The sequence below is a fragment of the Pygoscelis adeliae genome, unplaced genomic scaffold, assembly GCF_000699105.1.
Source record: "Pygoscelis adeliae isolate BGI_AS28 unplaced genomic scaffold, ASM69910v1 Scaffold87, whole genome shotgun sequence".
NCBI classification, from domain to species: Eukaryota; Metazoa; Chordata; class Aves; order Sphenisciformes; family Spheniscidae; genus Pygoscelis; species Pygoscelis adeliae.
In genome coordinates, this window is record NW_008825098.1 from 2,822,690 (window position 1) to 2,834,536 (window position 11,847).

Genomic DNA, 11,847 nt, shown 5'->3' on the forward strand with positions numbered 1-11,847 from the left:
GGGTAACCCAAAATGGAGTATCAAGAACTTTATTCCTATAAAATAAGGATAATGCTTTTGATGCAGATATCTTTCTTAGTTATGACTTTCTCACCTCATGATGATGGTTTCATTCTTAAAGGAGTTGATCTTGGGTTGAGTGCCAAATTCCTACTTAGTTGGCAGTGGAGGGTGTATGGGGAGGAAAGGGAGGAGGATCTATCTTTTAGACTTCAAACATTTCCTGACAGTGAAGGATTCAGTTAGAAAGAAAATTAAACGAAACACTGGTGATATAGACCTGTGCAACAGTAAACTTCTGCACAAAGTAATTATTGCAGAAAGCTATAGACGACACAGACAAGAAGCATAATAATGATGGAAGTAGTGAGATTACTATAAAGATAGTCTTTAGATACTGAATATTGTAATCAACATCCTTAGATCATAGCACAAGTGAAGTGACCAGCAAAAATATTTTTAAATACTTAACACATTAAAGTTTATTGTCAAAACAAACCTTCTTATACAAAAAAATACAAAAAAGTAGGTCTCGCAATGCAGGCTAGTAAAATAGTCCATCTTGCAGCCCTGATCACCCAGTTTGTTTTCCATTCACTAGAGCAGCAGAAGAGTGTCAGGTCCACCGCTTACTATTAAAAAAATTCCAATACCCAACTTCAGACAGGAACTAGAAGTATATTGGAAAGATGATCCAAAATACAAAGTTACTCTTGGTACCATAATTGGCTGAGCTGCAGAAATATCGTAAGGAGTTTAAGAGGAACCCTTGATTGTGTGCCCTATAAACAGAAAGTTAGTAACTTCAGTTGCAATGTCCAGATAGAGAAGTTAAAATGTGGTGAAAATGCAGTTTCTGTGGACTTGGAGAGAGCATGGCATAAAACCATATGCTGAGAAACAAAAAGCATAGTTCTTTCCAACTCAATAGCACTCTGAAGATACAAATATTGACCACCCAGAAGAGGGCTGTTTTAGGAATGACAGAATTAAGTTTAAGATTGAGAAGTTTCACAGTAGATTAGTTTGTGATCCATTCCTGTTTCCCTTCTTTTCTTCAATACATTGGCTTTTCTTTCTTTGCCATCCAAAAAAAACCCCCAAAGTAGAACATCATCAGATCAGCAGGTTGTGGGCAACATGACTGCTTTTCCATCTTTGTTCTTGTATTCCAGCTTTTCCAGTTGTGAAAAGTAGCAACTCCAAGACAGCAAGGGATTTGCATGCCACCAGAGCTCTTCTCGCAATTTGTGGAATTTGGCTGATTGCTTTTGATAAGCAATTGTCTTTCATATATGCAGATTCTGGCTGTAGCTACTGCAAAGACAGCTTACAACAGAGCACCTTTATTGGGTGGTACAATCAGGGGCTTTATCTTTATCTGAAGTTCCAAACCAGTGCTTAAGATGTTCTTCTGTGGGCTCTATTCCCGCAGGTCGTGTATCTATACAGAAGACAAGAACATTGAAGTAACACTTAAACTTTCCCCAGTTAGACGGGCAGTAGCAATACAGCAATTTAATCTTGACTAGTGTTTTAAACAACTATCAAAGCTTGCCTCTGAGGAGCTTTGCGTTGTGAGGAAGTCTGTACTATTACCAAGTTGGCCATCACCAGAAACAGCAATGAGTCAGATTCTTTCTGGAAGCCTGCCATTAATACCTTGAAAACTGGTTAACTCTTCAACATGTCTGCTGAGGCCTTCTGAAAGTTTTTAGAAGCAAGTGTAACGATGAGGGCAATAGCATTAATATGCTAGCATAGATCACTAGGAGACTTCCCCAGAAGTCACCACGCCAGATATAAGAAATCCTGAGTAGAGCTGAGGAACAGAAGTTATCAAAACAGCTACTACTACAGCTGGAGCCAGGCAGACTAGCAGATTCAACATCAAAGACTAAAGTCTATCATCTTTAAGAAGTTTAGAAAAAAGTTAACCAGCAGTTAACTTTAAATAGTTTTGCCAGAAGTCTGTGCTTAACCAATGTAAAGTTAAAAAGCAAAACATTTTAGGGCATCAGCTATCTAGTAATGATATTCTGCTAATTCACTTTTTAAAGTCATCAACACTTCCACTGCAGGAAAAGAAAAAAGTTTGTATAATCTTCAGGGGGTGAAGGATTCATTTAAGTATTTAGGTTCTGTAGAGCATATATAAGCTTCACAGCTCTAGCTGGTCAGCCCTTCAACAGACAGCTAATTAACCCCATTCAGGAAAACTGTGTTATCATGCAAGTTTCAGGTGTGAATATAGGAAGTACAGAGCATTTACGCTCAGCTCACAGACCACCCCTTATATTTTGCCTCTCCAAATCTTTACAGGACAACACCACCATGTTACGTACCTGTTAGTGTACCCAAGCTGGAATTATCAAAGAAATTTGTTGGACAAGTCAGTGGCAGAGGCTTTGCTACGTCCTGAGTCACAATTTCTTGAGAAATAGGTTCCTTGGAGGGTGAAGGCATTTGCTCTTTAAGGGAATATGACACTGTCTTCCTTGGAGTACCAAGGGGTACTGTCTCTCGAGTGGTTTCTCTTGACAATCGTTCTTTCCATTTTAGTGCTCTTTCTTTCCATTTTCTAAGTTCCTCTTTCAGTTGAAGCTCATTACTGAAATGAAAAAAAACCAAACGGCATTTAAAAAAAATTTGAAGTAGTTCCTTTAAGGAAGGAAAAATTCCTGACAACAAACAGCTCCTGTATTTTCAGATGACATACCACAGACATGGCAATGCAAGACCATATCTGGGTGTCTTGCTTTCAGAGGCAATTTTTTTTTATTTTTTAAGCTAAAATTCCTTCCAACATACAATTTAAGTATATCTTCTAGCATTTAAGAGATTCTTATGAAAGAAAGCAATCTGAAGTTCAAAAGCCATAAAGATATGTAAGCAATAAATCACTAGCTTTAAATAAAAGTTTACGATGTGAAAGAATCTAGAAAATCTAAAATTGATAATTACTTCTATAGGTCTCACAGAAAGAAACACTAATGACATGCATAGTTAAATAGCAACAAATGATTTTACATGTTGCTAATCAGCTTTATAACTTACCTTAGTAGAAGGTCATTTTGTTTCTTCATGTGCAAGTTCTCTTTCTGTAGCTTAGCTTGTTCAGATTTTAGAACAAGTATTTGTGTGCTCTGTACAATCCCACTGCCACCACCACAAGTAAGGGGTTTTTGGGATTGCTGAGGAGCTTCTTTTTCCAGCACTAGAAAACAGTTTTATACAGATGTGTGTGTTATTTGGACAGTGCTTAAAACCAGGCCAATTTTTTTTTAGCCTATTCTTTCCTATGGTCTTATATGTAACCTAGTGAGGTTTTTACAAGTGTCATTACAACAGCTATTTTTTTATACACAAACACACCTCCCAATATTCACACTACCAGGGAGATATTAAGAAGCTTAAAAGATTCTTCATTGGGCCATTTAGAGTGAAAATAGTTATAGTTTCAGGTATGTCATAATTATGATTAGAACTAGCTATTCATATGTGAAGTCAGTCAAGGAAAAAATGGCAACACGAGCTATGCAACTGCAGCTTATCGCACCGCAAGTGCAAACACGGCTAGAGAAATAAGCACAAGAACTGCTGTGATTCTAATGCAGTGAATCACAATCCATCTCATCTTCCAATGCACCCAATCCCCCTCACACCCTTTGAGGTAAAAGGCCTGCATCTCAATCTGGACTTAACCATATAACAACCTTAACACTAAATGTTTAACATGAGAGTCCCTTATATTTATCTTGAATTTACCAGTAACATCTTGTTCTTGCTGCGCTCTTCTAAGTTCTTCTTTTAGCTTTCTCAACTGTTGTTCTTGGTGTTCTGCAAGAGCTTTATAATTAGCAAGTCTATATGGGGCAGGAAGGGAAGAAGAAAAAATAGAAATCCTCAGTTTAATAATTATTGCAGTTGCAGGAGAGCTAGTTTGATTTCCAAGTGAGTATCAAATACAAAGCATACCCAAGTTATACAGCTAAACTACATAAACTTCGTTGTCAGTTAGATTTTAGGTAAAGTGCAGAAAACCAAGAGTTGGACTAGAATCGTTCTCCGTGTATCCCTTCTCTCCGGTGAACTAGAGAGTGCTTTCAATTACTGATTTCCCCTCACCTTCTTTTGTCAGAACAGTTATTTGATTTACGTCTGAACATGGGTTGCTTGAGAAATTTTGGTGGGTGTATAGGGAAGGAGTTTTGTACTCAGAGATGCATATAGTTTTTACTTTCTCTGCAATCTAGCTACAATAAAAACCTAGGACACCTGAAGCTGAATGCTCACTTCTTATTCCATGGAAAAAAGTAAACAGAAAAGTAGAAGCTAAGAACTAAGTAGTTGAGAATTGTAACAAGGTAAAATTGGAACTCACTTCATATCAAAAGAGTTGGATTGTTTCATTCTTTCCATATCATATTTTACCAATTGTGTTTTGAGATGATCAATTTCTTCTTTGTACAACTCAGCACCTTTATCTAATTTTGCCTGAAAATAAAATAAAAGATTCAGTATGAAGAAAGGCTTGTTACTTAGCAATGAATTTAAGGGTTGCTTACTTTCTATCTTTACTATGATCTGCTAGATTTTGCAGGACAAGAGTGGGAGCAGGAAGTTATTTTGGAGGAAGAACGCCCACATTACCAACTAGCACTATAGTATTAGTTGGTATCCTAACTCTGGTGTATTAGATGCGATCATATTTTAGCAAGTTTTGCTGACTTGTTTGCAGATGTAAGTCCAGGAATTTTGAACTAGTAAGCAGATATATTACATAAAAAACCAGCTCATGCTTCAGTTTCAAAATTTAAAAGTTTCTTAGAATGTTTCAGAAATGCATCATGTACAAGTGATAAATTTAGCTTCTAATATCATGAGTTCTATATTTTGTTCCTGAAGGCTGCATTGGTAGAACGTGAAACTGCATGCTAAACAGGCGAGTAGTGTTTTATTCTAAGAATGCCATACAGAACAATAAATTGACTTCAGAGAGCTACATTTCATCTACAGCTGTTCTCAAGCATGCTCTCTCTCTCTCTCCGAGATCAGAGGAAAATGAGAAGAGTAAAGTATTTTGCTCATACCTGAAGACTCTGATTCTCTGTTAAGGCAGTTCTGAGGCACTTCTCTGTCTCATTCAGTTTGGCTTGCAGTTGGGTGAGCTCACTTGTCGCCGTTTTTATTCTTAACTGTGCTTGTAACTTGTTTATGCTGTCATCTTTCTCTTTGACGGTTTTTCCTACTTCATTTATTACATTTTCCAACTTCTGAATTTTTACTCCCATAGCCTATTGAGATATAACAATCAGTTATGAGTAGTTATGCCAAGAGATAGAACAGTAACAGCACATGGTCATATTCTTAATAAAAACAAACAAAAAGCCCAAGCCACAAAAAAAAAATCCAACACTACAGGCTCTATGGCAACCTCACTGTTTTGTGTCACCTTTTAGTATTCTGGAACACTCAAGTCTAAAAAAAGTGCTTTGAACAAGGGTAACAAAAAATAGGACAGAGAAAATGAGTCCTTAATTCCAAGGTTTAAAGACAGAATTCTTCTCCAGCTTCTAGTCTGACATAGTGAATACCATATACTTGAAGGACGCATCAGGAGTATTGCATTATTAAAATTAATACTTCAAAAAACAAATGGGAACATTTCATATGGATTTCTAAACTGACATGTATTTGTATAGGCAATTAAAATAATCACATTACAGGCAAGAGCTCAAATTTTCACTCTGGGAATAAAAAAAGCTACAAAAATGAAGTGCAGTCTGGGCTAACGTGTGGCACAGATTTACAGTTGCCAATCTTTATTTTCTTTTCAGTTTGAAGTACTCTCACTTAGAAAACAAGCATCAGAGAAGCTTTCCTTAGAAATGGATATCAGTACCTTTATATCTTGTTCTGCAGCCTTTAATTTGTTATGAAGCCTGTAGTTTTCTTCTTGTAGCATGAGACTGGCAGAGCCACCAGGGGCCAGTTGTTCTTTAAGAGTGTTTAGTTCCTGAAGCAACTCCTCACTTCTCTCTTTTCTCTGTTTCGATTCAACATCAGCATTTTTACAATAATTGGCAGTTCTGGCATCCAGCTCTGAAGAAAGTTGAAGGAGTATCTGAAAATAAGTAGTGTCATACAGATAAATTTTGAATAATTTTTGAATCTGCTAGAAATAAGGTAAGTGAAGAAACACGAAGTATCCTGGCATGTATTAATTTCAGATTCTTGTTTCAGCATCCCATTTGAAGATGCTTGCTACCAGAAATGGAATCACTAACACACAAAAGACTGGTTTCATTTCCAAAAGATGGGAAGGCAGGAAGGGACACAAGAGAGGAAGATAATGCATTGCAAGTTTACCAGCGCTTCTGCATTAACTCAAACACACACTAACATTACAGAAACAAAGGAACTATACTGGAAAGATTTCTTGAATGTCAGTAACAAAGAAACACAATTATTCGCAGAAGTTTTTGCTAGAATGTATTCATTGACTAAAGTGAAACCATTTGAGAGAAAACATACACATTGGACTATTCTAGAAACCCATATGCTTAACATGCCAGATAAAGAAAAACCTTCACACTTGTCAGCGAAATGACAACGTTATACTAGATTTTTTGTTTGTTTGGTAAAAGCTTTGATCCACATAATATGTCTGTCAGGGAATTCTTCCTAAAAGCCTGCCAACATTGGGAAATCCTGAAGAAGTCAAGACTGGCCATTAACTCTACCGAAGAAACTTTTTAAAATAGGCTAAACTTAACAGAACTGAGTCACAACATTGGGGGAAGGAGGGTGATGAGCTCTTCATACTTCAGATCAATAGTAGTAGTAGAAGGAATAACAGTATGAACAGACCAGCAACTTCCAGGATACGCTTGTTATGAAGACTGTTCCTAACAACTAATCAGAATGTAGTGGATTCCCTCCCATAACCTGTTTTTTGAGAAGTGTTTAATACATTTAATCAGAAAGATGAAATCTCAAAAATCCTGTTCATGATGCACTTAACCCTGTAAAACACTTGGTCTTTTTTTTTCCCAAAGGGGGCAAGAGGTAAGAAGGAAGAAAGAGAAAGGAAGGTTGAACCACCTCTAGAATAACTTGACTTTCTGAAATTAGAAAAGGTGTGAGAATATAAATTACAATTGAGTTTTAAAAATGGCTAAAGTAGTTTTGATAAAGGTGGTTTGAAGAGAGCAGACAATCTTGTGGGCATAAAGCCTGGAGAAAGTGATTGTATCAGGCTACCAAGTTCTACAAGCAAAGCTATATAACAATTTTGATCCTACGGTTTCAAGAATTCAGTCTGATAAAAATGCAAACACCCTCACACACCCCCTCCCCCATCATTTATTGCCTAGAAAGTCTTTCACAAATCAAGTTTCCAAGTTTGGATGCATGAGGAAAGAAGTCTTTAAAAATCTTGTTCTAAGTATTCCTACATCTTACAGTTAAGTATGAATATAGTAAGTGCTGATAATAATGAATGCTCTTTAAATAGCCTTTTTTGTGTGTTTTGTTTTCAGTCAGATTAGAGGCATTTACAGAGTGCATACACAGAATACGTTTCTGATTAAAGACGACTTAACTGTACCTTTACTTTAGGAGTCCAGAAGTTAATGACTTGCAAAAGCCTTTCATTATCTTTCTTTAACTCTTCTTTAAGCTCCTCTGCATCACAGTGAGTTCCTGAACAAGCTTCCCAGAACTGTGTTGTTTCTTTTCTAGCACTTTCTTCCTGCTGTAACTCTGCCTCTATGCAGAGAAGTTCACTTTCCATTTCTGATACATCTTTGAGAATGCTCTTTAAAAAAAGAGGGAATTCAAGTTTAAATATTGCTTTGATAACTACATGTCTAAATATACATTTTGCCCTCTTAGCTATCAATATTTTCAGGAAGTCTGTTTTAGCATCCAATTATCATATAAAAGGAATTTCACTATACTTAAATTACACCCTGCTGGGAAGATGAGAAGAAAATCTACATTCCTGGGGCAGGTGGGAAGGGAAAAAAAATAATGCACATTAGTAAAAGTTTATGTCATTGTTTTAAAAGTCATCTTGTATAGGGTAGTACGTATTTTACAGGGCAAATGAGTAAATAACATTTCCAATATTTTATAACCTAACAATTTCACTTTGAGCCACTTTATAAAACAGAACCTTCACATTATAGAATTAGTAGCATTAAAAAAAAGAATTCTAACCCCCTCCCTTTAAGTGAATTCTTAACAGATAAAAGCAATGCCATTAGATCAGCACCACCACATTACCCCATGCCTTGAAATATGCAAGTCTTTGTTTGAAAATTGTTTTAAATACTACCTCTGCATCCAAGTGCAAACTCTGCAGCACTTCACTGATGTTTAACTCTTGAGAAGATGTTTCATTCTGGTTCAAATAAGTCTTCCTGAGACACTGAATCTGAGCTCGTAGCCGATCTTGTTTTCTCTTTTCCTCAAGCAATTCCATTTCATACTTGTTAACAGTAGTATGGTATTCTCTTTTCTTTGAGCAAACACGACCAAACAGAAACTGTTGTAGAAGCGCAGGATATATCAGTGAGTATGTTTTAAAATGGTACCCTGCATCCAGCTAAAATTCCATATTTTATAATTCAATCTATTTACTCTCCTAGTCCATAGGTGTCCAGGACAAGTAAAACATGACTGAGAAGATCAAGTTCACATGTGCTGTACAGCAATGGCATATAAGACTTTCAGCTGGGTCAGCATTTCTCAAGTACGCTATTTTTTGTAGACTCCTAAAAATGCCAAAAAGTCTAAAAGGCTTTAGACAGCCTTCCACGAATCTAGACTTCAAAAAGCAAAGTAAAGTATTCTTTGTTGTATTTATTTTCTTAGAGTCGTGAAAGGTGCAGATGATCTGCAAGAATAATATCACTGCGCTGATTTAAAGCTTTATTCTAGTAGAGATCATAACTTTAACCATAAAAGTTAAAAGGCATCTATGGAAAAAAGAAAGATCAAAACCTAAAGACCCTACATGAATTATGAAATAAGGCTCTTTGGAATAGTTGTTAAACTTTTTAGCTAATGGATATTTATAGAGGTGACTGACTCTCAAGATCATGTCCAGTATTTTTGTATACTGGACATGAATGTTGCCCTCTCCCCAGGCCTGCCTCCCCCACCCCCCCCAACAAAAAAGCTCTTAACATTTCATGGTAAATAAACAGAAAAACACTTTTATCATTTACTGTACTTCTGCATATAATAGGAATTCTTTCCTAATTGCCCATAACTTTTCTGATAATTGGAATTAGTTTCTCCACTGAACTACAAATTGAGGAAGGTCTGCAAGGCTATAGAAGTTATCAAACTACTTAGTAGTTTTGCAGGGTAAACATGCATCTCCAAGGTCTCTTGCACGTCTTTCCCCCACAGTAAGATACATACTTAAGGGTCCATAATTTGATTTATGGAGTACAGAAAAAAATTTCTTTTGCCAATTAAAATGGATTAATATAATGAAATAATACTGTGCAAAGCAGCTGAACTACAGTCAAAAACTAAGGTTGATTAACTTAACTAAATAGTTCCAGTTTTCCAGGATTGTAAAGCATTTACTATCAGTTTATTTTCCACAAGATATGGATTCACAAAAAATCAAAGCTAGAGTATATAGAATCCTAGCTATTAATATTGAGAGTTTATTAAAAAAACCCCAAACCAAAACAATACGAAGCATCCACATATTCAGCATTTTAAGTTGATACCTTCAGTTTGTTTAATAAACTCTGGAGATGACTGTTTATTTTCTCATTTTCAGTTTGAAGTCTTTTGACTTGTTTACTCTGTTCCGATGAAAGCTGAGTCAGTATCACAGCTATCAGCGCTTTCTGACTATTCAGTTCATTCTTTAGATTAAGAGACACTGTAGAGAGACATTCATACCTCTTCCCCATATTTGGGAATTTCTCAAGAAGTTCCTAAATGGAAGTGAAAATTCATTCAGTCACAATAAAGAAAAGAGTGACTAGCTATAAACAGAAGCTTAAAATAAATCAGACTCCAGGACTAACCTCTACAGTACGTATTGGTTTTACAACAGAAACAATAGGACTAAGACTTCAGTTTTGACTTGCCACAGGAATATGACAAAGAACGTTAAGCCAGGCACAAAAGCAGAGAATTTCTTAGTTTTCCAGAAAATAATTTCACAAGCTCAAATTATTTTCATGATTTAGATTGCCTGGCCACATGAAGACCTGTAGATCAGGCCTGAAATGAAATTGTTGCCTGTTCACAGGTTTGCCAGCTGGGCTGCCCTCAAGATGGGCTCCCAAGTTGATCTATTTGGTCCTTTGTTGAAAGAAGGGGATCATGAAATTGTTCCTAGCACTCTGCAATATAAAAGGGAGATGTGATCAAGCAGTGAGCACGCTGAGAAATGCAATAGGCTTCAAGGCGCTCCCAGTAAACTGCAACTCAAGTATCACATAGGAAGCTAGGTTATACATTTTAAAGCAAGTATAAAACTTCCTAGGCATACTGTCTCCATCTTCGGTTCTTAGTTGAAAGAAGCAGGATTTGCCAGTTTTTTTTTTTTAAACTCTTCACACCACAGTAAAAACATTGGAACTAACATATGTCCTGCATCCAACAGGAGCAAGTACAAGATACTTGAGAAAACTGCACAAGAAAGAGGCAGACAAGATCTTACCTATTACAAAAGTCAGAATAGGAGAGTGCCGTTAAAAGGGATCAACTGATGTTTACTTCCCTCATTATCAGCTCCCTACTGCTGATACAGGATAGAGAGACAATGTGACTGGAGAAAGCGATGCATAACTGATTTTTGCAGTTTGGTCCTTTACCACTTTTGGTGTTAACTGAAGAAGCACTCAGGGCTTTTCCAGCACATATAGAATGATGCCTGAACCTGCTGCACAGACGTAGACTGCAGTACAATGGTACTCTAATTTTTTTAAATGTTTCATACTATTCATAAATCCTGGTTTATTTTGGCTTTCAGTAGGTTAGCAGTATTTCTCACACTTGTGAGAAAGTATACGCAGGACAATTAATTAACAAAAGCTCCGAGGAATTACAGGAGCTTCCTATTTTGAGGAGAGAAGCTATTTAATGAAATTAATTTATTTGAAACCGATTTATTTTTGATGGGGAGTAACGGAAGGCAGGATTTTGGGGGGGATTTTGCAAAAACAAAATGGTGAAGCGCTTCTATATGACTAGTTATTTTCATTGGGGTGGCTGGACAGTAATGAAATCAAGTGAGAAGTCTCAACTGAAGTTCAATTTAATGTTCTTGGAACAAGATGCACGGTCACTGAACAGCAACAGCAAATCAACCGATCCCATGGTTTGTAGCATCTTGGCAAGATACACAAACAATTTTATACATTATACATAGAAGCAAGGTTTATGCTCCAGAACAAACGATATTAAGGTTTTACATGCATCCTTAAAATAAGCAGAGAAGTAAGTTTACCTTAATTTTCAAGGTTTTTTCCTTCAGGCTATCATCAACCATCTGCTCTGCATTATCCAGTGGGTTCACCTGAATGGACATATCATTCAGGTTTCTCTGCTTCAGCTGGTCTAGAGCACATTCCAGTTTTGCATTTATTTCAACACACTAAAATAAAAGCATACATATTTAAGTACTATTCAAGAAGAGAAGTTATGAATAACTTAGGCATGCAACTTGCAACACCAACCGTCTCAGAATTTTTTTGCAATTCTGTCTTGAGCTGGTCCCGCTCAGACCTGACATCCTGGAGAAGTTTTTGTAGCTCATCTTTTTCTCGATTAATTGATGAGATTTGTTCTTTAAGTTGGAAA

General features: G+C 36.5%; 1 protein-coding gene across 1 annotated transcript in view; it reads right to left on the reverse strand.

Moving 5' to 3' along the window:
* Positions 1-1,346: 1,346 nt before the first annotated feature.
* Positions 1,347-11,847, reverse strand: part of CENPE (centromere protein E, 312kDa) — a 37,877-nt gene continuing 27,376 nt past the window's right edge. The window contains exons 33-44 of the mRNA XM_009327083.1: positions 11,724-11,837; positions 11,495-11,641; positions 9,759-9,971; positions 8,345-8,554; positions 7,613-7,822; positions 5,906-6,127; positions 5,094-5,297; positions 4,385-4,497; positions 3,769-3,866; positions 3,058-3,217; positions 2,346-2,611; positions 1,347-1,444 (exon numbers count right to left, since the gene is read on the reverse strand). Coding sequence (XP_009325358.1) covers positions 1,347-1,444; positions 2,346-2,611; positions 3,058-3,217; positions 3,769-3,866; positions 4,385-4,497; positions 5,094-5,297; positions 5,906-6,127; positions 7,613-7,822; positions 8,345-8,554; positions 9,759-9,971; positions 11,495-11,641; positions 11,724-11,837 — 2,055 coding nt within the window. The remainder of the gene's footprint in view (positions 1,445-2,345; positions 2,612-3,057; positions 3,218-3,768; positions 3,867-4,384; positions 4,498-5,093; positions 5,298-5,905; positions 6,128-7,612; positions 7,823-8,344; positions 8,555-9,758; positions 9,972-11,494; positions 11,642-11,723; positions 11,838-11,847) is intronic.